The sequence below is a fragment of the Lygodium microphyllum genome, chromosome 12 (assembly GCF_053477565.2).
Source record: "Lygodium microphyllum isolate KBCC chromosome 12, Lygodium_microphyllum_v1.1.10, whole genome shotgun sequence".
Classification (NCBI taxonomy): Eukaryota; Viridiplantae; Streptophyta; class Polypodiopsida; order Schizaeales; family Lygodiaceae; genus Lygodium; species Lygodium microphyllum.
Window position 1 is genome coordinate 14,306,541 of NC_141146.1, and position 27,889 is coordinate 14,334,429.

The following is a 27,889-nucleotide window of genomic DNA, read 5'->3' on the forward strand; positions in this document are numbered from 1 at the left end:
AGTCTCTGTAGACATGTTAACCTGTAATACCTGCACAAACGCAAAATCAGCCCTCTCTGATTGTGTAAACACAGCCTTCTAGGGCTGGTTCCTCTGCTGCCCAAACCTTCTTCACCCGTTGGAGGCGATGAAAAGGTAAAATCTGCAAAGGAAGGCCTCAAACGCAGCCTTCCTCCCCTTCAAACAGAAATAGCTTGTTGCAAATTCACTGATTAGACTCCTTTCCCGCACGCCAAGGCTCACTTCAGCCTTGTTCCGATGCGCAGTCCTCCCGCTTGCCCTCGAATCTTGGAAACCCAGCCTTGTGTCGCGTTGAAATCTCCTCTTCAGAGTGGTTCAGCCCTCAGTCAATCTATCTTCACTGCTCTGATACCATGTCAGAGTGCAGCGATGCGGAAGCGTAGGACAAAGACAGAGAGAGTGAACACAGAGAAGAGAGAGAGAGAGAAAAGGAGACAATGTAAACGCAGAAAATCTGCACTGTAGTATGCTGTATAACAAGGGGGCAGAGGAAATATCTGCTTATGTCTCCGACTTGATGACCTCGATCTCCATCAGCGCGAGCACAGTCTGTCTCAGCCAACAGATCTCAAGATCAGAATCTGAAATCATTGAATAATAATGACCAAGTGTGTACTAGGGGCTGGCTATTTATAGCCAGGAAAAATAGCAATCACAGCAGGAGGTCGGCTGCATTTAATGCAACCGACTGCACCTAAAATACTGCAGAATCTGTCCGACTGCCCATAAAAGTAGCGCCTATACCTGCTGTGCCACGTGGCACCTATACCTGCCTGCTGTCCGACTCTTGACATGTCCTCTGCCGTCTGACTGTCTAGGAAATGACTGTCTAACAATATTAAGATCAGCCAACAAACATCTCAGCCATACACATTCAATTGTGGTAGTGAAAGCTGTCTTGTATTCAGCTTCACAAGATAATGTGGCAACAATGGATTGTGACTTGCTAAGCCGAGAAATGCAAGATGAGCCAAGAAAGAAACAATTTCCACTTGTAGAGTGACGAGAATCAAAATCTCTAGCCCAATCGGAATCACTGTAAGCATGTAATTGCAGTGACCCCCACAGATCGAATATGCGGGATTATAGATTGCTATATTGCCAATGCAATAAGTGACAATTCTTGGGCATCCCTAGTGTCCCTAGCCTTCTGTGTAGTTGTTCTTTGGGGTGGTGGTTGAATTGGGGCTTGCCTTTGACCACAACCTTCTTGTGGAGGAGTGGCAGGAGCCATATTTCCAAGAGGAACTTCTTCCTGATTGACATAATTCCAAAGATTTTTTGCAACGAGTACATTCTTCATCATGAAGGACCAGAGAGAATAGTTATTGCCATCCAATCTATCCTCTTTAGATACATAAGTGAAGACATCACTCTATCTTTGATTTGCCATGATAAATGTCACTCTTCCAAAAGGCACAAGAGTCATAACAAAAGCTGACGTGACTTGGAAATCTGCAAATTTCCAGAAATTGCAGCAATCAACTAAATTGTGTCACTTGACCAGTACTGTTTCAATGTGCTGAAAATTTTCCAGATTTCAGCAAGTAGCATGCTGTCCAATGCAAGAACAGTGCTCAGAAGCACTAAAACCACAAAAGCCCCAAAATTTGACCGTCCAATGTGCAGTTTCAGTCAATTTCAGATTGAAACTTCAGTATGTACGCCAATGTTTGCCAAACATACAAAAGCCCCAAATTTTCTGACCCGAATTCCAACAGATTTATGCGATTTGTGTAGAAAGCACTTGCTGTAGCGAAAATGGACCTTTCCTTGCAAAAGCCCCTTGCTTGGACCTTTCCCTGCAAAAGCCCCTTGCTTTGGCTCTGGTAATTTGAATTAAATAAGAAGATATACCTGTAGCCAAGGACGTGTCGAGGACCGAGCCGGAGCTGAGGGTGCTGGCATTGCAGGTGGGATTGCCCAGGCTGGCGAGCAGTGTAGTCTGGTTGCAAGCGAGTGTGGCGGAATTGGACAGGGTGCAGGTGGTGGCCTGGACAAGCTGGTGGGATTGGCGGCGCAGTGTGATTGGAGATACGCGGTGCAGCCTGTTGGGCTGGTGGACGGTGGAGCTGCAGGGTGGCCGCTGGCTAGGCAGTGCTGCAGCTGGTGGCGGTTGGGTGGCATTGCAGGTGCTGACTGGGCGTTGCGTGGGAGTTGTAGGGCGGTCTGCAGAGAGGTGGCAGCTGGACTGGCGATGGTTGCTACAGCTGTTGACGGGCGCTCTGAGTGGTTGCCGGGGTAACCTTGCTCTGATACTACTTGTTGGTTTCGAGATGGCAGCTATTAGCTCGACATAGAGTGTGGAGACAATAGAGAGAGTAAGAGTGTGGTCATTGCTCGACACTTGATTAATTCCAAAGTGTTTAACTCCAAAGACAAAGTACAATCCTGTGACTTTAGGGTTGTGTAAGTGCCCTAAGGTGCGTTCACACACGAAAGTGTGTAATGTGTGATAAGTGACCGAACTGTGTAACATAAATACACAAACAAAGAGTAATATAACTTGGGGAAAAAACCTCTTACAGAGAGTAGAAAGTGCCCCAATGTCCTACTGCGGATCACCAACACTCCTATGTGAGTGTAAGCATTAGTAAAACCCAACACTCACTCCTTTTGCACCTCTAATGTCACTCTCTAGTTGACAATTGGCATCAATCTTCAAGCCTGTGTTTGCACACTTAGAGGCTCCTCATCCTTTGACCATAGTCTCCATGTTCCATGCATCACGAATCATCATCCCTGAGTTGCGGATTCAAAGGCTCCTCTTTGATAGCAGTCTCCTTGCTGTAGGTGACACCTCATCATCGTTGTGTTTGTAGACTCAAAGGCTTCTTTGGCAGTCTCCTTACTCCAGGGCGTCCTTCGTGCTATGGTACCCTTGTATTAGATTCATTTCATTATTTCATTCATTCATCTGAGTTTCTCTTCTCTTCTCTTTTCAATGTTCACGGTACACAGTTTGTGTTTCTCCTTGCAAGCCCTATTGTGTCTCTGGTTGCTTAGCCATTTCTTGACAAGGGATACAACTTGTTACATTTTCATTGGAACTTGCATCGGTTCTTGACCATAGGGTCATGCGATCCCAAGTATTTTGTCAAGTCAAAGCAATAGGCTAAGGCAAAGGATGTCTTCCATTTTGGAAAGTAGTATTTAGGCCCATGGTTAAAAGCATTGCTTGATTAGCTTTGATATTTGACTTAGGAAACCAGCCACATGGTGCATCAGATATAGGAGACTGCTGCAGTCAAAATGAAAACCATGGTGTTCAAATGGTACGTTCATAGGTATGTTTGTGAGAGAGCAACCAAAGCAAAAGAACATGGAGAGAAGAGAAAGAGAGTATGAGAGAAGATGGAAATGCAGATGAAGTTGAAGAAATAACACTCTGATCTGAATGCAATACAAGGCTGCGACCAGTCAGCCCTTGCACATGTGAATATCACATCAAGGAGGGCACCAGACTGATGGTAGAAGATGATGAAATCTTATGCACAAAGTTGATGAAGGCTGTAAGGATGACTGTGACGGCAGTAGAGTGTGACAAGTCAGCTGCATGCAATGATCAAGGAGGGCAGGAGCATAAGGCTATAAATAGCCCGCAATACAGTAGCTGGCAACCTGTTGCAAAAGCACGTGAAAACTGGCCAACTGCAACAATATACTGCCAACCGATAAAGTGCTATGTTGATAAGTGACTGCAACTCTGTCCACCCAAGAAACGGTCTTGCCTGCCCTTATAGCAGTCTGAATGTGTGCCAAGTGAAATGTGGCCGCCCAAGGCTGGAATGTCCATAAACAGCAGTAGTAGAGAAGGAATGACTGCTGCTGTTCCATGTGGGCTGCCAGAGAATGTTTGATAGGGCAGAAGACACTATGTACAAGGCATAGAAAATCTAATCTCCACCTAATGTGCCTATAATGAAGGGGATTGTTAGATAAGAAAGATTGGTAGATGCAGATGGTGGCAGAGTTTTTAACTGTTAACCTGTATATATTCATGCTTGCCATCTCTTGGTTATGAGCTCTGTCAGAGTCTTGACGGAGATAGAGGAGCTCTGACTGTTTGTAGCCCTTGCATCAGCGTGCATTTCAGTTATAGTCAATTTTAGTGTGTTTATACTCACTGTCATTGATCCAATTCCATGCATTTCAGTTTCAGGCTGCCTAAAGGCTGCGTTCACACTGGACCACCCTATTTAGGGCTGGTGATCAGCATTTTGATCAGGCAGCTGCATGAATTGCTCAGCAGGTGTAGTTGGCCACATTCAGGGCACTATTTTGCAGCAGTTGGCCAGTTTGGGGGCTGCTCCACTACAACCCCCCCACCCCCCTGCCCCAAAGGAGAAAAAAAGGTAACCATCTTGTTTTGCAGATCATCACTCTACGTCTGTTAGTGTTTGCATATTTATCTATCATCAGCCTGATCTGGTGTCCTCATTGGGGCTTCGGGCTGCATGTGGGGACCACATTGTATTCAGAAATCCATTTTCAGATCAGTCCAGATTTCTCCTTCAAATTTCTGTGTTCATATCAGTCTCCCTATTCCCTTTGCTCTTTGTGTTTGTGTTCTTTTTTGCGGGCACTCACATGGTATTGTTGCCAAAAGAGAGAATCTGGAGGTTCTACGAAGGGGAGACCACACATGCTTTGCTTTTTTGTGAGGTTTTATGCATCAATCAGCCATCTAGTAGTGGGCATTTCTGATCACTGTTGGCGACGACATTTTCCAGCCGTGGCTACATCAAATGCAAACTTTTGTGCACTATTTGAGCTATTTCTGGCATGTGTTTAGCATTTAATCATCTTTTGCAGCAGTGTAGCTTACCACTACTCCTTTTGGGCAGCTTGATATCAAAACACAACAAATTCTTTGTGTGTCTTTGCAGATGCTTTGAAGGATAATGGATCACGGGTTTGCTTGGTTTGATGACCGTGATGAGGACCATCAAAGCTCAGTAGAACGACACTCCCATCAGTCAGATCATCATGAAGACTGTCAGGATCCTGAGGATCACGAGGATTGACACGAAGAAGACCGAAGATCAGAGCTTCGATCCCATAGAGATTGGCATTCTAACAGGTTCTGAAGATCAAAGGGTCGAGGTCTCATACACACCCACCTTCTCTCTTTATTTCTATTCAAGGTCCTACTAAAGGACCTTGCTTGGCCATTAGGACACCCTCTATGTAGGTGCCTACATTGCCCAAGAAGGATCGTTTGATGGCACAAATTACTCCCTTTGGTCTTGCAAAGTGGAATGCACTCTTGATACCTTCTATCTATGGGATTTGTTATTGCACCTATTCATTGTCTAGTGGAGGATCCTAATATTGGATTGGTTGTTGATTATGCGGCTCTTTGGGATAGGCTCAGCAAACCCTTCTTCTTTACGAGTTGCCAAGATTCAGTTGTACCGGAGCCGGGGATCCATCAAAGCTTTTACTGCAAGTTCAGGTTTGGGAGGGGGTGACAAGAAGGACAGGAAGGTCAAGAACAAGGAGCAGGATGACATGAAGGATGAGAAGTTTAAAGGGAAGCTGAAGTGTCCACACTATGGGAAAGGCACTCACCCTGAAGACAAGTGTTGGTAGAAATATCCCCATCTGAAGCCTGATGTTGCAGATGGTGCCAAGGATTCGAAGGCCACACTGGCCAGGACGACAAAATTTATCTTCATTCATCGCTTTGAGGTTGATGAAACTGCTCTTGCTTCTTTCTCATTGGAGAGGCCTTGGCTTGTGGATAGGAGTGAATCATCCCACATGACTTACCGTCAGGATTGGATCAAGACGTCCATTCCAAAGGGGGTACTGTCACCATCGATGTCAACTATTTGGTGCCAGTTTGAGGAGTGGTGACCATTTCCCTTCTTCTAGATCATCAAGACTCTTTTGTGGAAGTTCTATATTCCTAATTTTGGTTTTAACCTATTTCGACATAGCTAGGGACTTGCATGGTTTTTACTTAGGATGTCATTACATCCACTGGTATTGAGCTTTGGGCAAGTACCTAGGAGGGTGAGCTCTACAAGCTCACAACTTTTTCCATTTAGCCTTCATCAGCTCTTGGGCTACTCTAACATGCCCGCTATGGGAATTGAACTTTGACTATATTTGACAAGCATCACGAAAGAAGATGGTTGAGTGACTTTCAAATTTTCCCTCTGCCACTAGTCTTTGATTTCTCCCCCTCCATCCCCTCCTTCTCTCCCTTCTGGTCTTCCACCCTTGATGGCTCCTTGTACTCCATCAAGTGTTTCTAGTCCTTTTCCATTCCTTTAGGTGTCTATTGGGGGGACTTGATCCATTTGAGGGCATTGGACTGAGCTGCTGAGACATGCAGTGCTTGAGGTTGGCCATGCCTACGTTTCAATCTGAGGACAATCAGGGCCATAATTTCCCACCACCATAGGATTACCCCAGGCTGCCTTAGCTTCACTACACCAACTACTATGCTGTGATACCATACAGGACATTTTGAAGTGGTAGTTGATCTTACGAGATGATGATAATGGGAGCATTGGGCTCCATTTAGGCTTGGAATACATTAGCTTCAGTCTTTCAACTTCAGGCTGCCATATATTCTCTTTAAGTTTTCCATGATAACATCTTTGCTGGTCCCATAGGTCATTTTGGCTATTTCAGATTCCTCTTTGTCAGTCTCTTTTCTCAGTTCAACTGCTGGCCATTTTTCCATGGGAGACTGCAGTTGTAACTAGCAAATTATGGCATTGGCAACTGATGTTAGCTTGACAATTTTGCAAGGATAAGTGCTTGAGGTGCATTGATGCTTTTGGTTCCCTAAATCTACATGCTAATGGTTCAAAAGGTCCCTCTGAGACTTCTAGTAAAATAATGCTCCTGTGAGTGGTTTTACTTCCTACAATCTTTTGATTTGCACAACAATTCAGTGCAGCCAGCAAGGAATTTTGCATTACATGTACAAGGACTTCAAGAAATTCCTTATTGGGAACGCTTATGCAGAATGTGCTTTTTCAGTGTAGCTAAAAGGATGTCTTTATTACAGCCTTTCTTGTTCTGTTTTTAAAACCTGTTTTTAACCTTTAAAACAGCATTTCTTGTTTTCTTTATGAGATGTTACCAACATGCGAATGCAAACATGCAAACTTTTGAACATTTCTTATACAAGTGGCATATTGGATGACATGAAAACGGACCCATAACAGCATATAACACTCACAGGCTCCATGCATAATTGTCAACAGTTTAGATGATCTCCTGCAAGGTGGACTGCGTGATGGAACAGTGACGGAAATGTTTGGGGCATCGTCATCTGGTAAAACACAAGTATGATTGAAGTGAAGAACCAATTTCACAGATATCTTGCCACAAGATAGTTTAATATATACATGTGCTTATTGTGGGATCTGTTTGCAGCAAAAAGATTTTGTGTTTTTGAAGAATTCCAAAATGTTTCACTGTACGATTTTGTAGTAGTAAAATGCATGTGGGATGTGCAAATAGAAAATCGTTTGAAGGGGACATGCTTGCGTGTAGCTGTGGTCATTGATGTATAATGTCTTAATGGTGCAAGTGAGATAATGTTTAGTTCTACTTGGGTGTGAAAGTCACTCAAAATAAAAGGGGGGGTTAAGATGAAATTAGAAATTCTGCACGTTTTTGGTTTCCTCTCATTCTGAAATTGTTTATGAGGTCGGAAAGTTGTGAAGAGAAGAAGGTGGTTACTCTCGATGGAAGTGAGCTTGCTATTTTGTGCTTCCTCTCACTGTTTCTTGCTCCAAACCTTGGGCTTGCTGCCTATATCTTGATTATAGTGTGTAGTATGTTGACTGTTTTATGGAGGCCTTCTAGCGGCTGTGACTGTCAGGTAGATCCTCTGGAAATCTTGCTGTTTGCAGCCTATACGTTTGCCCTTTCATAGTTTGAGACCTGGAATTGAAACGAAGAAGCTGTGTCAAAGCTGAAGAGATTCTGTAATGCCATGCTTGGAGCTTGTGTGGTTTGATTTTTACTTGGATGAATAAAACCTGCAAGGGGGTCATGCATTGCTTGTTTGCAATTGGTGTGCACTTGCAGGTCGTATGGGCAACTTTGTCTCTTTCTCAATTGAGTTTCCAGTAATATTTATGGATTTTATAAATGTTATAAAGTGTGCAAAGCCTGTAAAAGCCATGAAATCAGGAAAGACAGCTTCTATCTTGTGAGAGAAAGAACCTGTTTAACAAACCTAAATAAGTATTGAAACAGTGGTTTGGCTTTGTACCACGTCTGCCTAAAATATTTTCAAAGTTTTGAATCAATGTTCATAACTTGAGAACAGCTACTTGAGCATTGGACATGTGAACGAGGTTTTTGGAGATCCTAACAAACTGATGAGCTGACTCTCTATGCTTCCCCACCCAGACAGGTTTTCAGCCCTGTTCAGTGCTTGCTGTTCAGTACCAGCCTGCCACAACACCACCTTGGCTAGTGTCACCTTGTAAAGAAATACCTGAACACAGAATACAAACACAATTGTATGACAAAGTACATATTGACAATAGAATTGAGTAGGGTTAAGGTATCTCAAAGATAATGAGCACAAAAGATGAACAAAGAATGAATAGATACACTGCTTAATGCAGTAAACACACTATGCCTAGTGAATACACAACCTCGAACTCCCATGTCTTTGAAGGATGAGAGCGGAGAGCACGAGCTGGAGAGTGTCATACAAGCTGGGAAGATCTGGAGGATGAAGGTGACAACAACTAGCTGCAAAATGCAGCTGCCAGCTGCCCTTGGAGGAGCGGTCAACTGCTGTAAACTGCAAAATGCAGGCCAAAAGCACCTGGCTGCAGCAAATGCAGCTCTCTAGAGCCTCTTTGACTGTAGCTGATGGCTGAGAACAATGCAAACAGGCTGGAAAGCTGCCATTTGTGGCAAATGCAGGATGTAGAGGGCCGTGGACTGATCATCAGATGTCGATGAAGGCTGGTCACTGCCATGAACTGAGGTATCCGCCCAATGGAGCAGTGTAGACAGTAGTGGAGAAGTTGGCACCAGCTGATGGAGAACCTGAAAATATGAGATGGGCTGAGTGGGCAGGCTGCCTTCTACTAATAGGTGAGTGGATCCTCCCAAATTAGGGTCTGGCTTATAGGACATAGACACTCTATAGGAAAGTTTGGTTGTTTGATGGACGTTTGGCAATAAGCATGTTTTGGGGCTGTAATAAAGAGCTAGTCAGTTTGCAGTGTATTTTTTAGAGCAGTACCCTCTCTTAGGCCCAAAACTGGATCTAGAAAGGGATAGCAAATCATAGCTCAGCCCATAATCATCCCAAGGCATCCCATCCCAAAACAGCCACGGCATCAAACAAAGGGTGTACATGAATTGTCTAGTGACCTATCAAGACTACAGAGGCAATAGTTGTCTTACCTTGGAGTCCAAAGGATCACCATAGAGAGGCAAAGGCATTGGACAAAGGGTGCTTGTGGGATATCCAATGGTCTATCGGGACTTGCACAAGTGATGGAACCACTTTGAACACTATCCAATGGGCTATCAAGACCTACACAAGTGATGAAACCATTTGAACCTTTTCTTTTTTGGGTTTGTGTGTTTCTTGTGGTCTATCAAGTATCTATGCCCTAGGCGGAAATGAAAGGGATGGTTAGACCCAATAGATCACAAAATAGAAAGTAATCCTATCCGCTCGTGGATTTCTGTGAAGAAGATAGTATGGAAAGTATGTGAAGGATGCTACCATACAGATTGATGTGGGAGATTGCCTTGTGAGCTGCCGTGAATATGGTGAATCTAGAGTCAACCACTCTTTGACCAAGAAGGGATAAATATGCATAGATGCATGTTTAGAAGAATAAAATGCCAATGCATGGAGTAATGCGGAATGTCATGCTCAAGCAAAATGCTATGCAATGTTGCCACTTGGATAGTGCCCTCACAAATGAATTGTTCACTTGTCACATGTGTCCTTTTATAGTCATGGTTACCAAGATGTAATGGGACAATGATACAAAGGTATGATTGTAGCGAGCGCTTTGGTTGTCAACTCAAAGCACTATAGGACTTGTCTATGGAAAGCCAGTCTATGCAAGCATGTGGTGGAGCCACATTGCCTCCTGAGTGGTAGAATACAATGCATGGTACTTAGCCTCTCTTGATAAAAGAGCCATGGTAGGGTGCTTCTTGTTGCTCCAATAGATCGCTTGTGATCCAAGGTAAAAGGCAAAGCCTAGAGTTGAACATTGAGTATTGATGTCTCTAGCTCAATTGGAGTCACTCCAACATGCAATAGTGGCTTGCTCCCCATGCATGATCCCATAGGATTAGGTACTGCAAAATATGAAGTGTGGCTCTTGAGTGAGCTTGAAGTGGAGTCTTCACGGAAGAAGACAACTAAGCCACCGCATAAGGATTGTTCTTCGTCCTTGTATGAATGAGCAAGATAAAGGAACTAATAAGGCACCAATAGTGGGGCATTTGGAAGGGGATCACATGCTATAGTAAGTTTGAACTTAGGGTCCATGGGGCATGAGATAGGCTTGGAGGAAGCCATTTCCATCTCTGAAAGAATCTCGGAGATATACTTGTGCTGGGAGATAAGGATGCCTTGAGGAAGTTTATAAATCTCTAGACCTGGAAAGAAATGGAGGATGCCCAAATCTGTTGCATCAAACACCTCGTGTAGAATCTCCTGCATATGCTCCACCTCTTGAGTATGGCTACTAGTTAGAATAATGTTCTATGTTGTTGAAAGCTAAATCAACATCCACATAGAGGATGACTAGGACACACTTCTGACCATCCAACCAAAAGTAGAGGTTGAGTTCATGATTTGATTGGCAAAAGCCACTCTTAAGAAAGAAGTGGTCAATACATTGCTACCAACCCTTAGGAGCCTGCTTTAGGCCACATAGAGGCGTTTGCAAGGGCACATCGAAACCCGAAGGCTGATGAACATAGATCTCCCCTTGAAGGACGCTATTCAGGAAGGCGGACTTTACATCATACGGGCCATTGAAGCAAAGATCTTTGAGAGTCTAAACTTGCCTTTTGTTTAGAACCCTTGGCAACAAGCCTTGCCTTGTGTTTATCCAAGGTGCCATCTACCAAGTACTTGATCTTGTAGACCCATTGCATGCTGATTACTTTTCTCTTCTCTGGATATGGAAACAAATCCCAAGTCCCATTATGCTCTATAGAATCGACCTTCTCTTGCATAGCACGTTGCCAAACATCTTGTGCCAGTGCCTCCTCAAGAGAGGTGGACTCTCTATCCTCCAAGATCTGAGTCATAAGGGTATAATTCATACAAAGTGAATGCCCTTGCTTTTATTGCAATTAGTTGAATGATATGGACCCTTTTGTGCCTTTGGAAAGGAAGTAACACATGAATCTTGCGTAAGTCTCTGAAGTGACCAAGGAATCATATAGAGCTTTTGATCTTGCCTTCATTAGCTCAACATCCCTTGAAGAAACATGATGGGTGAAACCGACATTCCTTCTGTAGAGGGGTGGTAATAGCCTAACTATAAATTAATTACAACAAGCAATAATTAGTGAAATGCCGAAACACAAATATTTACCAATCAAATTGGGACATTGGACACCCTATTGGCCCTGAAAATGGCATCCCTTTCAGTATTTCTTTATCTTTAATTGCAATCGAATTCGAATACACTGGGATTCCTTCAATCCCCTTCGCAATCCAAAAGCCCCTTGCTGTCAATAATGACCAACAAGTCTTAAAATTGATTTGCCCCTTGATTTGCTTGGGCAATTGGACATCACTGATTCCTTGGGAAATGAAATTTGCCTCAAATTTGAAGATTGGTTGGTCCCTCACTTGAATCTCGCTGAGAATTAATTCTCAGCCCTGAAAATTCAAGTCTCAAGGCTTCAATCTCTTGGCATCCTTACCAAGGTTGCTGTCAAACCCTAATTTTTGGGTTTACAGTAGAGAGAAATACAATTTTTGAGTCCCAAGGATTAGAATGCTCTTCAGAGCAAGATTGGGAAATAGTTGGAGAATGAGAGAGAATGCTGAACAGAGAGAAAGTTCAGGCTTCCATCTTGCGAGAAAATGGAAGAAATCAGTTGTTGCCCTGTCTAGACAACCATGAAGGCTATCTCCATTGATAGAACACATGGAATATGATGTTTGTTTGGCTGAAAATGCTCTCAAATTGCTATCATCTGTTGCTGTAGTCTCTTCAGTGCATGTCATCAGCTCCCGAAGGGTTTCTTGCTGGTCAACTATTGTAGCAGCTATGTCAGCCTTCTCTCTATCTCTCTGCTTCTGGGATCGTAGATGGTTATTCCTTTGTTTGGAATGACCCTCAAGTCGCCAACAAAGAAGGAGGAGTTTGTGAATGCAGCACTGGAGGAGGAGAAAAGGAGAAAGCTTAGAGCGCTCCACATCCGGGTGGTCAGATGGAAGGAAGGGGATAGCCCCCTGGCAGATGCCCAACAGATACGTGGAAAGCTGGGAGTAGAGGACCCTCAAATAGTGGAGAATGCATGGCGTGTAGGGAAAGACCTCACCAAGGGAAGGCCTCTTATCCTCAAATTTGCCAACTTAGATTCCAGACGAGCCTTCCTCTCTAAAAGGACAGCTCTAAAAGGGGAAAAGTCTACGTGGAGGATGACCTCACACCTGCACAGGTGGCACACCATAAAGAATGCATGCCACAGATCCTGGAGGCTCGCAAAGCGGGAAAATGGGCAGTATAGAGAGATGGTCGGGTCATCATCACAGATAAGCGCCAATGACGGGGCGTGGCCTATGAGACCCACCTGAGTTTTGCAGTGTGGAACTGCAACGGAGCTATGAAGACAGATGCAGGATTATTCCAGGAGACCTTCACCGGCAAGGACATCGTCCTCTACACAGAAACCCACCAAAGCCCAGGCACCTACTTACCAGAAGTGAGGGGATATAGATGGGAGACGGCATGCCGCCCTAGAGCCCGAATAAAAGGACCCGAGGGTCCAGAGGGGTGGCTGTGTTGTACAGGGAGGAGCTACAGCCCATGGTGCAAGTCATGCGGAAAGATGAGGAAGCCCGGTTCATGTGGATCCGGATACACACAGATTGCCCCCGAGACATATACATGGCGGTGTGCTATTTCCCACCAGCACACTCCCCATACGCACCACAAAAGGGCGAGTCACCATACCTACCACTGTACGAAGATATCATGCACTACTCCAGCTTGGGGGATGTCATGTTGGCTGGAGACTTCAACGCACGCACAGCACAAAGGCAGACCCCCTTCTTCGAGAGCGAAGACTACATGTACAAAGAGATTGCACCGGAGGAGATAGGACTCAACCAGGCGTCATAGGACACAGCTGAGTGCACCGAATATGGCGAATGCCCTGGCGTTAGGGGGGGCACAATGGACTATATCCTCGGACCTCTATCACTTATCCCCGACGTCCAGTCCTTTAAAATATCACCTCGCCCACTCGCAATGGCTGCCGACCATACATACCTACAATTTGACATAACCTGCAGGTATGACCTAACCCCCCCAGCAAGCAACCCCCCAAGATTCCCGAGGTACCACTTTACTAGGCTAACTGCGAGTGCATACTCCGACCATCTCTATTGGAGCCTGCAAGAAATGAACCCCCACGCACCCCTGGAGGAGGTCACAGCACAGTTGGTGGGCACACTATACACCTCAGCTGCCGAATACTTCCCCCACACATCCCCCTCCCCCCACCCCACCCCACCCCTCTGAACAAGAATGTCCCACAGAATAGCTGGTACGACGCAGAGTGCAGGGAAACCCGGCTCTGTCTTCAACAGGACGAAGCACGGGGAGTACACACGCATAAACAGGCGCGCTTGATCTTCCATCGCCTAGTGCGACGGAAGAAACGAGCCTACCTCTCCAAAGTGGAACACGAATTCTACCAGCTATTCTTAGGACAGGACAGCAAAGAGGCATGGAAGGCGTTTCAGGAACCCCGAGCCCAGACGCCCATCACCTCCTCGGACACTTGGCACGCATATGCAACCTCACTATACCAAGTACCCAAGCAGCCCCAGCTACCCCGGCCCCCAAGGAGCAGACCCGGATCATCCACATTCTTCAGCACGGGGCGGGTTCGGGACGCCATTGACAGACTCCAAAATGGCCGTGCCCAAGACCACGAAGGCTTGGTAGCAGAGCATTTGACCCATGCTAGAGACATACTGGCACCTCTCCTAGCACACATGTTCAACAGAGCCCTATGCGAAGGCTTCCCAGCTAGTTGGTCAGCCAACACCATAATACCTATCCTGAAGGCGGGAGACCCCATGGTTCCCACGAACTACCGAACAGTCATGGTTGGCCATGTGCTAGCCAAGCTCTATGGATCCATACTGGACCACGAGCTGAGCAAGTGGGCAGAGCAACACCAACACCGAGCAGCAGGACAAGCAGGGTTTAGGAGGGGGTTCTGCACCCTTGACCATATCCTCACATTGAGAGCCATCATAGAGGAGGGCAGAGCACATGGAAGACGGGTGTACTGCTGCTTTGTGGACTTCCGCAAGGCCTTTGACACAGTCCCATGAGTGAGGCTCACGCAGAGACTACAGGAACTGGAGGTACCAACCGAAATACGATGGGGGATACTGGCACTATACGAATCGGTAATGGGCCGAGTTCGGGCACTGGGAGGGCTGTAAAGGAGATCACCAGCACCATTGGAGTCAAGCAGGGATGCCCACTCTCGCCCACCCTATTTGGCCTCTACATTGATGAGATCTCAGAGTACATAGATAGATTGGGTGAGGAGGGATCAAGCCTGGGAGGGACACTGATACCTATCTTACTATATGCGGACGACATAGTCCTCATCTCCAGCACACCCGAAGGGTTGCAGCGCCAACTGGACGCACTACAGGCCTTCTGTCAAGACAAAGACCTAACTGTGAACCTGGGGAAAACCAAGGTCATGGTGTTCAACACGTCAACCCAATGGCTCCGACGGTCGGTACCCCCCTTCACATATGCTGGAGAAACCGTGGACGTGGTCCAAAGATACGTCTATCTGGGGATTACATTCTCTGGACTGAGATTTACCTTGAGAAAAGCCGCGGAAGATAGACTAACCCGAGGCTATGCAGCCCTCGCGTCAATGGAGAACCAATGTGCCCGCATATTGTTCCAGGAACCCCAGACAAAGCTCTGGCTTTTTGATACCTTGGTCACACCAGCCCTCGTGTATGGGGCTCCCATATAGGAGTCCAATCTCTACCACACGCGGAGGGCCCCACAGGATCAGCCACTGCCTAAGGAGGAGGCCACCTATGAGGGATGGGACCGGATGGAGAGACCCCTAATACTTATGATCTCACGGATGATCCGAAGTAAGCCCTCCGTACCACACGAGATCATCCGTGCAGAGCTAGGGGCACCGCCCCTCGTGGCTGAGGCCCTCTTCCAGATCGTGACCTTCTTGCACCGAATATGGGACCTGCCCCGGCACCGGTACCCTAGACTCGCCTTGAAGTCATCCAAACAGCTAGCAACACAAGGGGACACTGAGTGCTGGTATGCCCGAACAGAGACCTGGCTACGGCTCCATGGCCTGCACATGGACCACCTCCCCCCACTACATTATAGCCTAGACTGCCCACACCTGGAGCTCAGCCGAGAGGAGGTAAATCGCATCGCCAGAATGGATATCATCCAGAGAGACACCGCCAGGACATGGGTGACCCCCACATCGGAACTAGGAACCAAGAAGGCTTTCTACCGAGAACACTTTCTGCATATCTCCCCGAACGGCTTCATCACCCGCCCAAGCTACATGGACACACACCTGTTTCACGGGGTCAGAAGTGCCATCGGACAGATCCGCACGTCCTCACACCAGCTACAGGTCGAAACGGGCAGATACGGGGCCAACCCCCTCCCCCCAGAAGACCGAATCTGTCAGCTCTGCCATCTCGAGCCAGATACAGAGGAACACTATATCTGTAGATGCCCAGTGTACTACGAAATCCGGGGAGGCTTCCACTGCCTATTCAGCGAGGGATTCAGACCACTCTCCAAGGTGATGGAATTCAAAGACCAGAGATGCCTGGGGCTCTTTCTATTGGAAATACGACGCCATAGAGACCACCTCCTACGAACCACGGAGCAAAGACAAGGAGCCACCAACCAACGCACACTCAACGACTTCTACCAAATACCAGCTACCCTCCCCACCACCGAGGCCCCACCAGCCCAACCGGCCTCCCGGCCCCCGGGACCACCTTAGAAATAGCCATAGTGAGAGGTAAAGCCCGGCGACCACGCCCCGCTGGCCCCTGTCCCCGCAGAAGACACTGGTCCAAGATACAAGGGATACTACGCCGCCATCAGAGGGCCCTGCCCCGCCGCTTTAGCCTCTCCATGTTAGACCGACCCATGTAGGACATCCTAGGATGAACACTCCAGGAGCAGTTCCACACCGCACTGGGAGTACCTCTAGATTGTATCTAGTCCAGATATCATTTTGTACCTACTCAATTTAGTTCAACATAGCATAAATGTTAGCTTCACTGGGACTTTTGAAATCTCCCAGAATTTGTATGCAACATTTGGGTCTCATAGGCTAACTTGGCCTGTTGTAGACGTTAATATAACTTTCTTTCTTTCTTTCTTTCTTTCTCTCTCTCTTTTTTTTCGTAAAAGGTAATTGTATTAATTACGAAGAAAGTACAAGATTACATGATTACACGAGTACAAGAGGCACGAGGGCCATAGGCCAACGTGTGGGAAATCCCCGGACTAGGGTACTAAAAAGTTACACCAATCATGGCAAGGACCCAGAGGCAATTGCCAAATGCCAGGAATACAAATCCTCCCGAGGGAGCAAGTCAGAGTGCCTGATGAGATCTAGCTGCCAATGCAAGAGCCCTTTAAGCCTTGCAATATGTCGCGGTACATTAGAAGCCGAATCAAAGAGAAAAGCATTTCTTTCTCTCTCTCTCCCTCTCCCTCTCTCTCTCTCTCTCTCTCTCTCTCTCTTCCCCCAGCCTCATAAACGTCTTTCCCACTTGCACCACTTGCATGGGCAAGTTTTGCCAAGTGGCAACCTTCCAGACTCAATTTTTCAGCATTGTTTGCTTTATTAAATAAATTTCAGCTTTAAAATTTTGAAAATTAATTCAAATAATTAATTTATAACCTAGAAAATTAGTTTGACTAGCCAACAATTGAATTGGCTAGGCCAATTCATCTCCCAAGTGTTCCTTAGCCCTTGGATTGGCATTAAGTACCATTAAATACTAAATCCCTAGTGTCACCAATTGACACTTATGGATAATAAAATGCACAGATACCACCAAGTATCTGTGCAACATTATTGGAGATAAGTTTTGTCTTTGACATCTACTGTTTTGCTTGAGTCCTTGGCTTGTAAATATGAAATAATCTCAATTGCACTTCACATGTGCAATACATAAACATTTGCTTAAAAATTAATCCAAAAGTAAAGCAAATAAAATTTCACATCCTCTTGGCAATGGGTAGGAGTAGAAGAAGATGAAGAAGAAGCTGGTAGAGGTGGGGAGGCAAAGAATGGAGTAGTCAGGTTGCTGAAGAAGATGAGGGGGTATTGATAGGTATCTTGAAATGGAGAGGTAGTGGTGAAGGTGGAGGAGGGGGTGGAGGAAGTTGAAGAAGATTCACAGGAAGAAGCACTACTAGTAGAGGGAGATTTAGAGATCATATCCTCATTAAACACAATGTCCCTTACACCACATTGTTGGGTCTTGGGATCATTAAGTGTATAGCCTTTGCTTATATTACTATAACCAACAGAGGTGTGCTGCTTGGATTTAACATCGAGTTCCCCCCCGTGTTTCTTGTCAACATGTACATAGGCTTCACATCCAAAGACATGAAAATGGGCAACAAATGGCTTCTTGCCAAAGAAAGCCCGATTGAGAGTCAAATCATGTAATGCAATCGTAGGTGGTCTTAGTGGGTATGAAATGTTGTAGCAATTGCCTCATACATGGAAGTCTTTGGATCTCATAGGGTCATATATGGAGAAGGGGACACATTGACAAGATAGGTAGATTCAGCTTAGGTAGGCAGCATGTCCATACGACAATTGATGAGAAGTTCTTACTTGCATTGTGGGAACATATCATCGAGGAATACAATACAAGCTAAGAGCTTTGTATCTTCCACACAGCCATAGTGTAGGGTGGCATGTACAATGACCTAGGATGTTGCATTGTTATGGACACTGGTTGTGTATGTCCATTTTGTGTGGCCATAGTTGTGTGTTCTTAGGTGTGACAATCACAACTACTTGGTCATAGTTAAGAAACCTATTTTTCATACTTACATTGAGGTCCAATACGGCTATGTTTTGGAGCGGATCCTTGTTTAGGAGCTAGAGCTTGTGCATTGTATTGAGAAACCCACTTCTTCAGTTCACACACTTCATTTAGGTTTTTGCAATGATAGCCCCAAAAAGGTGGTGTCCACATTTTGGCCACTTTTTCAGTGGGTGCCTACACATGGTACGCCATCCTAGACAACTTATGCCTATAAATAAATAGTCTCTTCATTCATTCTTCTCTCTTTTCAGTCATTCTTTACCACCTTCTTTGGTCACCACCACCACTTCCCTTCTTTTTTTTTTTCGTAAAAGGTAATTGTATTAATTACGAAAAAATAGAAGATTACTTGACTACAAGATAGTTGATGACACTAAGCCATCAGGTGAAGAAGTTCTCTCGCTCTCTCTCTCTCTCTTTCTGATTACAAGAGGCAGGAGGGCCCTAGGCCAACGTGTGGGAAATCCCCGTAGTAATGCACTAAAAAGTTACACTAATCATGGCAACGACCCAGAGGCAATTGCCATATGCCAAGGAAGCAAATCCTCTCGAGGGAGCAAGTCTAAGTGTCGGATGAGATCTAGCTGCCAATGCAAGAGGCCTTTAAGCCTGGCAATATGGCGCGGTACATTAGAGGCCGAATCAAAGAGAAAAGCATTGCGCGTGGTCCAAATGTGCCAGCATCCCCAGAATCTGAAAAAGTGAAATAAGAGCTTCATATGCAACTGTGGCGGTGTGGGATACTTCGGGCGCACAAAAACCCAGTCGAAAGGAGTTAGTGAGGACCCCACCACAGTGCGCCAAATGTGCGACAAGAGTGACTAGATATTCTTGGTGAGCGGGCAAGAAAGAAAACGATGTCGGGCCGATTCCGCCGTTGTGGTACAGAAGAAACAAGTGCCATTCGAGATGCGACGCTTGGCAAGGGCCGAGGCAAGAGGAAGACCACCAATCATTACCCGCCAAAGAAAGACCTTGCATTTGAAAGGTGCCTTATTCAGCCAGCCCTCCATCAGCGTTTTCTGCCACCATGTCAGCGATTTCCGCAGTCCCCAAAGAGTATTAGCTTTGTCACCCAGCCATTGGTGATCCTGAATGAGAAGATGATACACCTGATTAGTAGAGGCCTTTTCCAGACTCAACCGGCCTGCAAGGTCGCAGTCCTGGCAAGGGCGATCCACAGCCAGGGCAGGAAAGGGTTGCCTACCCTGAAGCTCCGACGAAAGCTTTCTCCATAAATCACGGTATCCGCGCGGGATCTTGAAAAGTCGTCTAGCAGTCCGAAACGATACAAGGACATTGCGAGTGGCAAGGGTAGCATCCGCAACTGACGTCACACCTAGACGAGCCATGCGGTTGAATCTCAGTTTGAGCTGATGTTTATCTTCCCATGAAAGTAGTCGCGATACTGCCAACAATTCCAGCTGAAAAGAGTTAGTCTGCAAGCGGTCCCCTACCGGGTGCCAACGGGCCTTTTGGAGCACCACTTTCCAAGAGCCGACCAAGTGCAGTAACAAAGCGGAAGAGGGACTGGAAAAACGGGATTCTGCATTAAGGACATGCCACCAGGAGGCCCGAAGCCGGGTGTTACCATGGCGGAGCCCGTTGTCCTCAAGAAAATAACGGGCTATGATGGTCCACGGGTGATGATCCACACACATGGCACGAAAAAGGGACCAACGGAGAGCTAGCATATGATTTTCTGCATCCAAAAGAGCTCCACCACCCATGCGCTTAGGGGTACATGTATGTGACCAGGAAATCCATGAAATGCCTGCCTTCAGTGAATCCTTCTTCCATAGCATGAAGCGGATGGGATGAGTGAGAGCCTTCAAAGTAGTAGGCGTCCATGGCAGCAATGGCAGGAAATACGTTAGCATTGGGAGCATAATTGACTGAGCCACTTTCAGGCGGACATGGAAGGGCCACGCTTGCGACTTCCAATACATAAACTTCGTCGCCAGTTTTTGTGAAATCCACTCCAGCAGGTCCTTTGGCCGTACATCCACCCCCAATGGGTATCCAAGATGCCTGACAATAGAGCCACGGGAAACCACCTGGCCTTGCCAGCCTAATGACTGTAAATCGGGCTCCGTGCAACTGAGAATGGCTGACTTAAAGGCATTGATGCGAAGCCCAGAGGCTTGACCAAAAAGCGTCCAAACATCTAATGCCTTGCGAATGTTGTCCCTGTCCGCTTGCAAAATCATAAAGGTGTCATCAGCCAAAGATTGGCTAATGAAGTGCTGGCCCAAAGGAAGAGACAACCCTGCCAGCTGAGCAGAATCTGCCATGGAGGATAACATTGAAAGGACCGGGTGAGTCGCCAGGGCAAATAAAAGAGGACTCAAAGGACAACCCTGTCTGACTGAGCGTGCAAGGACAAAGGGCTCTGTAACCCCACCATTGAGCATAACTCTGGATGAAGCCGCAGCACTAATGGTGTAGATCAATCGGGACATCCGGGTACCAAAGCCCATAGCAGACATGAGATCTGCAATGAAAGACCAGTCCACATAATCAAACGCCTTTTCCAAGTCCAATTGAATTAATACCACTTCCTGACTGGAGTGTTGCGCATAGTCAATAGCCATTTGCACATTTAAGATATTATGCAGAATGTTGCGGCCCTTAATGAAACCATATTGGAGAGGATGCACAATAGCGGGAAGGTGCTTGTGAAGCCGATTCGCCAGCACTTTGGAGTAGATTTTATACATGGAGCCCATCAAAGAGATTGGTCTCCAGTGTTGCAGCTTTGACGGCGAAGGGACCTTTGGAATCAGTTTGATAAGGCCTTCTTTCCATGAGGAGGGCATGACCCCTGTTTCCCAAACCTGCTGAAACATGACCACCAATGGCTTCACCAATTGCGTGGCCGAGCTCTGAAAGAATTTATTAGTGAGACCATCCCAGCCAGGACTTTTATCCGTCGGTAGGTGCAACAAAACATCCATAACCTCCTCCTCGCAAATATCCGCCTCCAAAGTGGCTTGCATATCCAATGGAACCTGCTGGCGGACCAGATGATAGAAGACCGAGCGGGCATGCGTAACCTGGCTAGAAGGCAAGGGAGAAGAACCAAGAAGTTCCATAAAATAATTTCTGCACATATTGACAATGGTCTGCGGATCAGTGACCATGCGACCCTTCGAATCCTGGAGTCTGGTCATATTGTCGCGAGCCGGAGACGCATGCAAGGCGCGAAAGAACTTATGAGACTGGCAGGCACTATCTTGCAATGTGTCAGTCAAGTTATGCAGCTTGGCCTGCTGATAAGATTTCAACTGAAATACTTGAAGAAGATGGGCCAAACGCCTCTCCAATGACAGCAGAAAATCATCATCCGGGGAATCCAGGAGCAGGGAACGGACCAAAGCCAGTAACTCCTCTGCTGCAGATCGACGACGGCGACAAAGCGAGGCATGATGGATCCCATACTGCCGAGCAACCCGCTGTACATTAGAGAGCAAGCGTGCAAATGAAGGCAAGCCCTCAGAGGCGAAGTCCAATAAGAACCTCTCAATCAATTGCTGCATATAGCCCTGAAAAATTGAATGCTTCAAATAAGAGGAGTTGAAACGTAAAGGGAGCCTGTCTAGCAACTGCATAAAAGGTGCAATGGATTGTGCCCGCATCTCCAGCTGGAGGGGGAAATGATCCGACAACGCATACTGCTGCAAGACCTTCATTTCCAGCATCTCGGGAAGAAAATCGTCCCCCTGCATGATATACATTCTGTCCAGCCGCGACCAAGTAGTTGCATATTGTGCGGAATGAAAAGTAAACCCTGAAAAAGAAGGGTGAAGCCACGACCAAAGATCCTGCTTAAGTACCTGCAAAGCAAAGGAATTCCACACCCGGCTTTTCGGCGCATCCATGACCGAATGCCCTGAAGTGGACTGAGAAGAGTGAACACACATATTGAAATCTCCCATCAAAAACCCCCTTCGGCCAAGGGACATGGAGGCCTGCAAAGTGGACCAAACATCCCGTCGAGATGCGGGATCATTTGGAGCATAGAGGCCCAATAACCATAAAATCTCTCCTTCAAATAAGACTTCGATAACCAGAAAGCGGCCCTGCATATCATTTTTAATAAGGACAGGCTGATATTTCTCATGGACAATCATCAGCATGCCTGAATAGTGCGTAGCATGGGTGCCTGCATAAAACAGACGGAATCCATGACAATCCACAACTTTTCCTGCTTCACCGTGACTTTTGTGCTCAACTACACACAATACATCCCACTGGTTCTCATGCAAGACTGTCCACATGGCATGTTGCTTATGGCGAGAGCAAATGCCTCGCACATTCCACGTGGCTATCTTCATATATCTTCAAAAAAGGAAGTCAGGAACGAGGCGCCTGTTGCCTGGATTTCACCTTTTCCGCGAGAGCATCCAAGACGCCCTCATCCAGAAAATCAGCCAGTACTGCAAACGAATTCTGGCGACCTGCTTTAGAGGTAGAAGGGAAATCCACTGCCTTGGGAGTGGGGCGCGGATAACGCCGATCCCAGGGCGTAATCACATTACCTTTGGTATCAAATGCTAGCTTAGCAGGAGGGCCTTTGGGGCCGTCGGTATAGACTTTCCTTGGCGACTGATTACGGGGGGCAGACGGGGCCGTAGTACGCGTAGCCTGCTGTGAAGTGACCTTTTCTTTTCTGCGCGTATACGTGCGCACGGAATCCTGGGCAGCAGTAGGCCCAGGATCCGCCAGGCCTGCATTCAACTTTTTACCTTTTTTTGGACGTGCCTCAATCCAGTGAGTGTGACGGGAATCCAAACCCAGGACCTGCTGTTTGCCTTTATCCATGACATGAGGTGACTGAAGGGCTTCCTGGGGCGGGGCATCAAGCACCATGTCGTCCTTGGGCAGCACCACCTGCGCATCCTCCGAAGACGGTTGCCTTTCAGGGCATTCAGCCATGAAATGCCCCAATTTACCGCATGAAAAGCAGTGTCCCGCAAAGTTGCCCCATTTCAAGCGAAAATGCAGAGGATGCATGCCTGAACAATCGAGGCGAAGCCACGCGGGCGTTTTCCTGGCCGTGTCCCATAACATGCATAAACGGTTGCGGTTCATTGCCTTGAGGCTTGGGGGAACCAGCACTGTTCCCACAATCGCCATCGCATCCTTCAACATTGGCCAATAGACCGCCGGACAATTTTCCACTTCCACCCATATCGGGCATTCTCATTGAAGCAGACGCTGGAAGTCGGCCATGGGGTGCCATGGTACCACATGGACCAAGCGGCGATCAAAGAATAGTGGCAACTTGGACAGGAGCTCAGCTCGATGCGTTTCCGATTTCAACAGCACCTCATAAAAGCCGCGAGGTCCAAGGAAGATCTCCTCAACACACTCCCCTTGCAATAAATGGTGCATCCACTGGCGAATATGTGACAGCACTGGGATCCTGCCAGTGAAGAAAAGTATAACTGCACGATCATAAAATACCGAGAAGGATCGCAAGACTGATTTGGGGTCCACCGCGGCTTCCAGCACATCATCCGTTCCCGCTTCAGAAAAGGATTCATTATTATGCTGGACATAATCGCCAAGCAGAGTATTGGCAAAGTCTAGCAAATGCTCCCAATCAATTTCCCGCGAATCCACAGGATCAGAGGCCACTTGCGCATAGGAACGTCCCTGAGGACCCATTGGCTCATCAGAAGTATGCTTGGAGCGTTTGCCAGCAGGCGGCAGTTCAGCACCCGGCAGTTCAGAACCCGGAGGTAGCTCCTCCGTGCATGGCACCATATCCTCTGGCTCCTCTACATCGGAATCAGGGCCAAGGGCTGCCACCGTCCGATCGAGAAAATCCATATCCAGGCCAGCCATACTGCTGTCTTCTCGCTCGCGCTCTCTCTCTCTCTCTCTCTCTCTCTCTCTCTCTCTCTCTCTCTTTTTGTGTACAGCGGTGCTGTCCAAGGGCGGATTCCACAAGCACAGCCGATGAAACTTGAACTTTACCTGTCAGCCTCAGTCGTGGCTTGTCCCAAGAACGCGTGTGGCAGGGCGGAACCCTAACAGTGCAGGGGCCTGAGGGTGGAACACCGGGCTGGCAGTCAACGGGAGAGTGGGATAGACGAGGGCGCAGGGCAGGGGCCTCGCCAGCAGAAACCCTAACACGCAGGGCGAACGGGCGAAACGCAGGTGCAGAGCCCGCAGCTCAGGCGGGCGATAGCAGGGCGAGGGACGGAGTCGATGGGCCTACAGGCAGCTGGGTGGGGGGCTCAGCCGCAGTCGACGGGCCTGCAGGCGACGATGGCGTCAGAGGCAGGCGACGGGCTTCAGAGGCAGTCGACGGGCCTGCGGGCGACGGCGGCTTCAGAGACAGGCGACGGGCCTCCAGGCGACGGCCAGACGGCCGGCTGCAAACAGCTACCCACCACTTCCCTTCTCTCACCAGCCCCTTTCATTGCCCTCACACCCCTTCGGGAGGACATTGTGGTTTGTGGCTAATGGGTGCCTTCACCCTTCCTCTTCTACTTCAAGCACCTTGTTCCATCTCATCAGGCCTTGCATTTGGAGTATCTTCCACCTAGCGTCACCATCATCTGCTTGGCGTTAGTACCCTTCTCCTTCAAGCTCCACTTGTACCTATGTTTTTCAGTCTGGAGGCCTTCTCCTTGCCTGACATCATCATCTCTAGCTTGGCGTCAATATCCTAGTCTCTGGCTACAATCTCGATCACGGAGTGTCAGTGATTTCATCACTTGTCTATCACAGGGGCTGCTGGGACTTGTGTTTTTATAGCCTGGCTGCTCTTCAATCACGTGGCATCACTTGTCTATCATAGGGGCTGTTGGGACTTGCATTTTTGCATCCTGGCTGCTCCTCAATCACCTGGCATCACTCGTATGTCATAGAGGCTGCTGGGACCTGCGTTTTTGCAGCCCGCCGGCTCATCTTCCATCATCTAGCATCATCATTGTCCACCTAGCATCAACATCTTGGCTCCTCTCCTTGCGTTTGACAGCTCTGACACTCTGGATTTGTGTTTTGCTGCCCAGGTCACTCCCTGGCATCAGAGGAGTGTGATTCACTCCCTCGAGAATTGGTGATCATCTTCCACATCTTCAACAGCATTAGAGGACTGCGATTCGCTCCCACAATAGCTGTCCTTCACCTTCTAGCGATTACTTCGATAGCCCACTGCCCGGAGGACTGTGTTTCACTCCCTTCACTGTGCAAATTTCCCAATACCACCTGATTCAGAGAGGATAGTGTAGTTATGTTCTGAGCTTTGGCTCCGCTATATCAGCTTTTCTTCTCATAGCATGATTTAGTGCATCATCACCGTGTTCTTCTTGTGTTTTTGAATTTTTCTTCTCTCTCAATGTTTGCCGTACACTTTGTGTTACTCCTCGCAAACCCTACTGTCCCTCAGCACTCTCGCTTATTTTGACATGGTATTAGAGCATACCTGTTATTTTTGACATGGTATCAGAGCATACTTGTTATTTTGACATATTGTCCTATGAGGGATCACATAGTGAAACTCTTGATGAAGGTTTCTCTTTTGCTTTTGATTTCCCATAATCTGCTCTCTCCTTGGACATTAGGCACTAGAATCTAGGGAGGTTGTTAGAAGTACAATCATTTCCTGCTTAGAAGACCTATCATCAAGTTAGCGGGGAACATTAAGATCTCTGTCCATTAGGCCTTTATTCTGGGCAGTGGCCATGTTTTGGTCCACCTGCTGATGTTTTTCTTGTGCCACCTTGGTGCATGTCTTGTGCAATGTTTTATTGTATTCACGTTTTTCACCATTGTAGGCAGTTCTCTTCAATGCCTTCATTTGATCCTGTGTTCAACATTCATTTCTTGTTTCCGTGTGCAATGCTCAGACTTTTGTATCTGCCATATGTAGAGCTAGCAAACTCTTGCATGTAAGGTGCAGGACCAGCCTCATGCCTTCTCCGAATAGGAAAAGCTCTCCTGTAACTAACGCTGTTGCTTGCTTGGAATGTGAAGACTTGCTGTACTTCTGCTGATTTTGAAACCTTTGATGGCATAATGGAGGAATGGGATTTCCTTTTGTTAGTATACTTAATTGTGTTGCTGTCTGTTACTCATTGGCCCACAGCCAAGTTCTTGTACGGGAATCCCATAAAGAGGGATTCACTTTGCATTACATTACATTGTCTTGAATGAGTGCCTTCTCTTTATCATTTTTGAGGAATCACTACATGTGGAGTTGCTAGCAACAGTGCCACCTTTTTATCTGTATTAGATCTTGTGGAGCCAATTACGTCAGTTGCTGTTAGGTTTCCTCTTCTAATGCAGCCTGCAGATGGTTGTGGAGGGATGTCCACAGGACTTCACAACATGATTAGAGCATCATGTCTCCCTGTCAGGTAGAGGTTTCTGCAGGGGAGTACTTTGCAACATTTTCTTCAGGCATGTTCTTGTGGTAAGTGGAGGTCTGCTGGCTACATGTGGTACATTATGCCTTACAAATACTCTAGTCATACGATCTGATGCATGGTTGGAAAGGAATACTTACTGGCTACATGTGGTACAGATACTGCAGTCATACGATATGGTGGATGGCTGGAAAAGAAAGAGCACGTAATGTTGTATCATTATTAAAAAGGAAAGATTCAAGTGAGATGATCTGGAAGGCATGGATGATGCTTCTCAGACATATGAGGCAGTGTAGAAGTTGGATCAAATGTGAAAAATTTTATGTCATATTTTGTACTACTTTTATTGGTCCACAAGAATGATGTGCCCTCTTTTTTCAATGTCAAATTTCCAGTAATCTTTGATACCAAAGGTTTGCCTAGATTGTCAATGACTTGAATGACTTCTTTGCATATTTCTCAATCGAGAATACAAGAAAACTTTTCTTTTGCCAAGTCTAAGTTTCCTTAACATGCTTCCTTTTGTGGGATAGTTTTTCATTGTTCTGATCTGTTTTGTAGTTAGCTGTACTGATGAGTTTTCACTATTTTTCGTCAGCAAGATTCTTGTTAAAATGTCTCAAAGCCATTTATTTTGTTTTGTAGGTAGATACTACAACAGTTACACTTCCTTTCTTGTCTATTCATCCGTGATGGTTCTTTTTCATGTGTAGGTGTGTATTCAAGCTGCAGCAAGCGCTGCTTTGCAGGGTGCAACTGTTGCTTATATAGACACCTGCAATTCTTTCTCAGCTCTGCGTCTGTCTGAAGTGGTTGATGGTCTAATAAACTCAAAAAAGCATAAGGTTAGTCCATGCATCTTTATCAAAAATTATATTCTTTGATTTTTGCACAGGTTTAACATAAGATAAGAGTGTTCTGTAATGCAGGCACAACAGGGTCTTGAGAGCACTCTACAATCTGTTCTTTGCTACAGAGTCCATGATGTCTTTTCACTCTTGGACTTACTTTATCAGATGGATGCAAGTTTCATTGCATGTTCAGAGGTAGATATATCGGGTCCAAAATCTTTTGTGCTTGATGCTTGATCTGTTAGACTGTAGAACGTCAATCAGTTAAATGTGTTATTTTCTTGACTTTGAATAAACTT

At 46.6% G+C, this 27,889-nt stretch overlaps 1 protein-coding gene across 6 annotated transcripts in view; it reads left to right on the forward strand.

The window, feature by feature from the left end:
• RAD51D (DNA repair RAD51-like protein) overlaps window positions 1–27,889 on the forward strand; it is a 232,496-nt gene that overhangs the window by 67,190 nt on the left and 137,417 nt on the right. For all 6 annotated transcript variants that reach the window (XR_015692605.1, XR_015692604.1, XM_087689189.1 and 3 more), the window contains exons 4-6: window positions 7,251–7,332; window positions 27,453–27,584; window positions 27,669–27,785. Coding sequence is in view for 4 of the 6 variants with exons in the window: in XM_087689189.1 (XP_087545315.1) it covers window positions 7,251–7,332; window positions 27,453–27,584; window positions 27,669–27,785 (331 nt within the window). In the remaining 2 variants the exon portion in view is untranslated. The remainder of the gene's footprint in view (window positions 1–7,250; window positions 7,333–27,452; window positions 27,585–27,668; window positions 27,786–27,889) is intronic.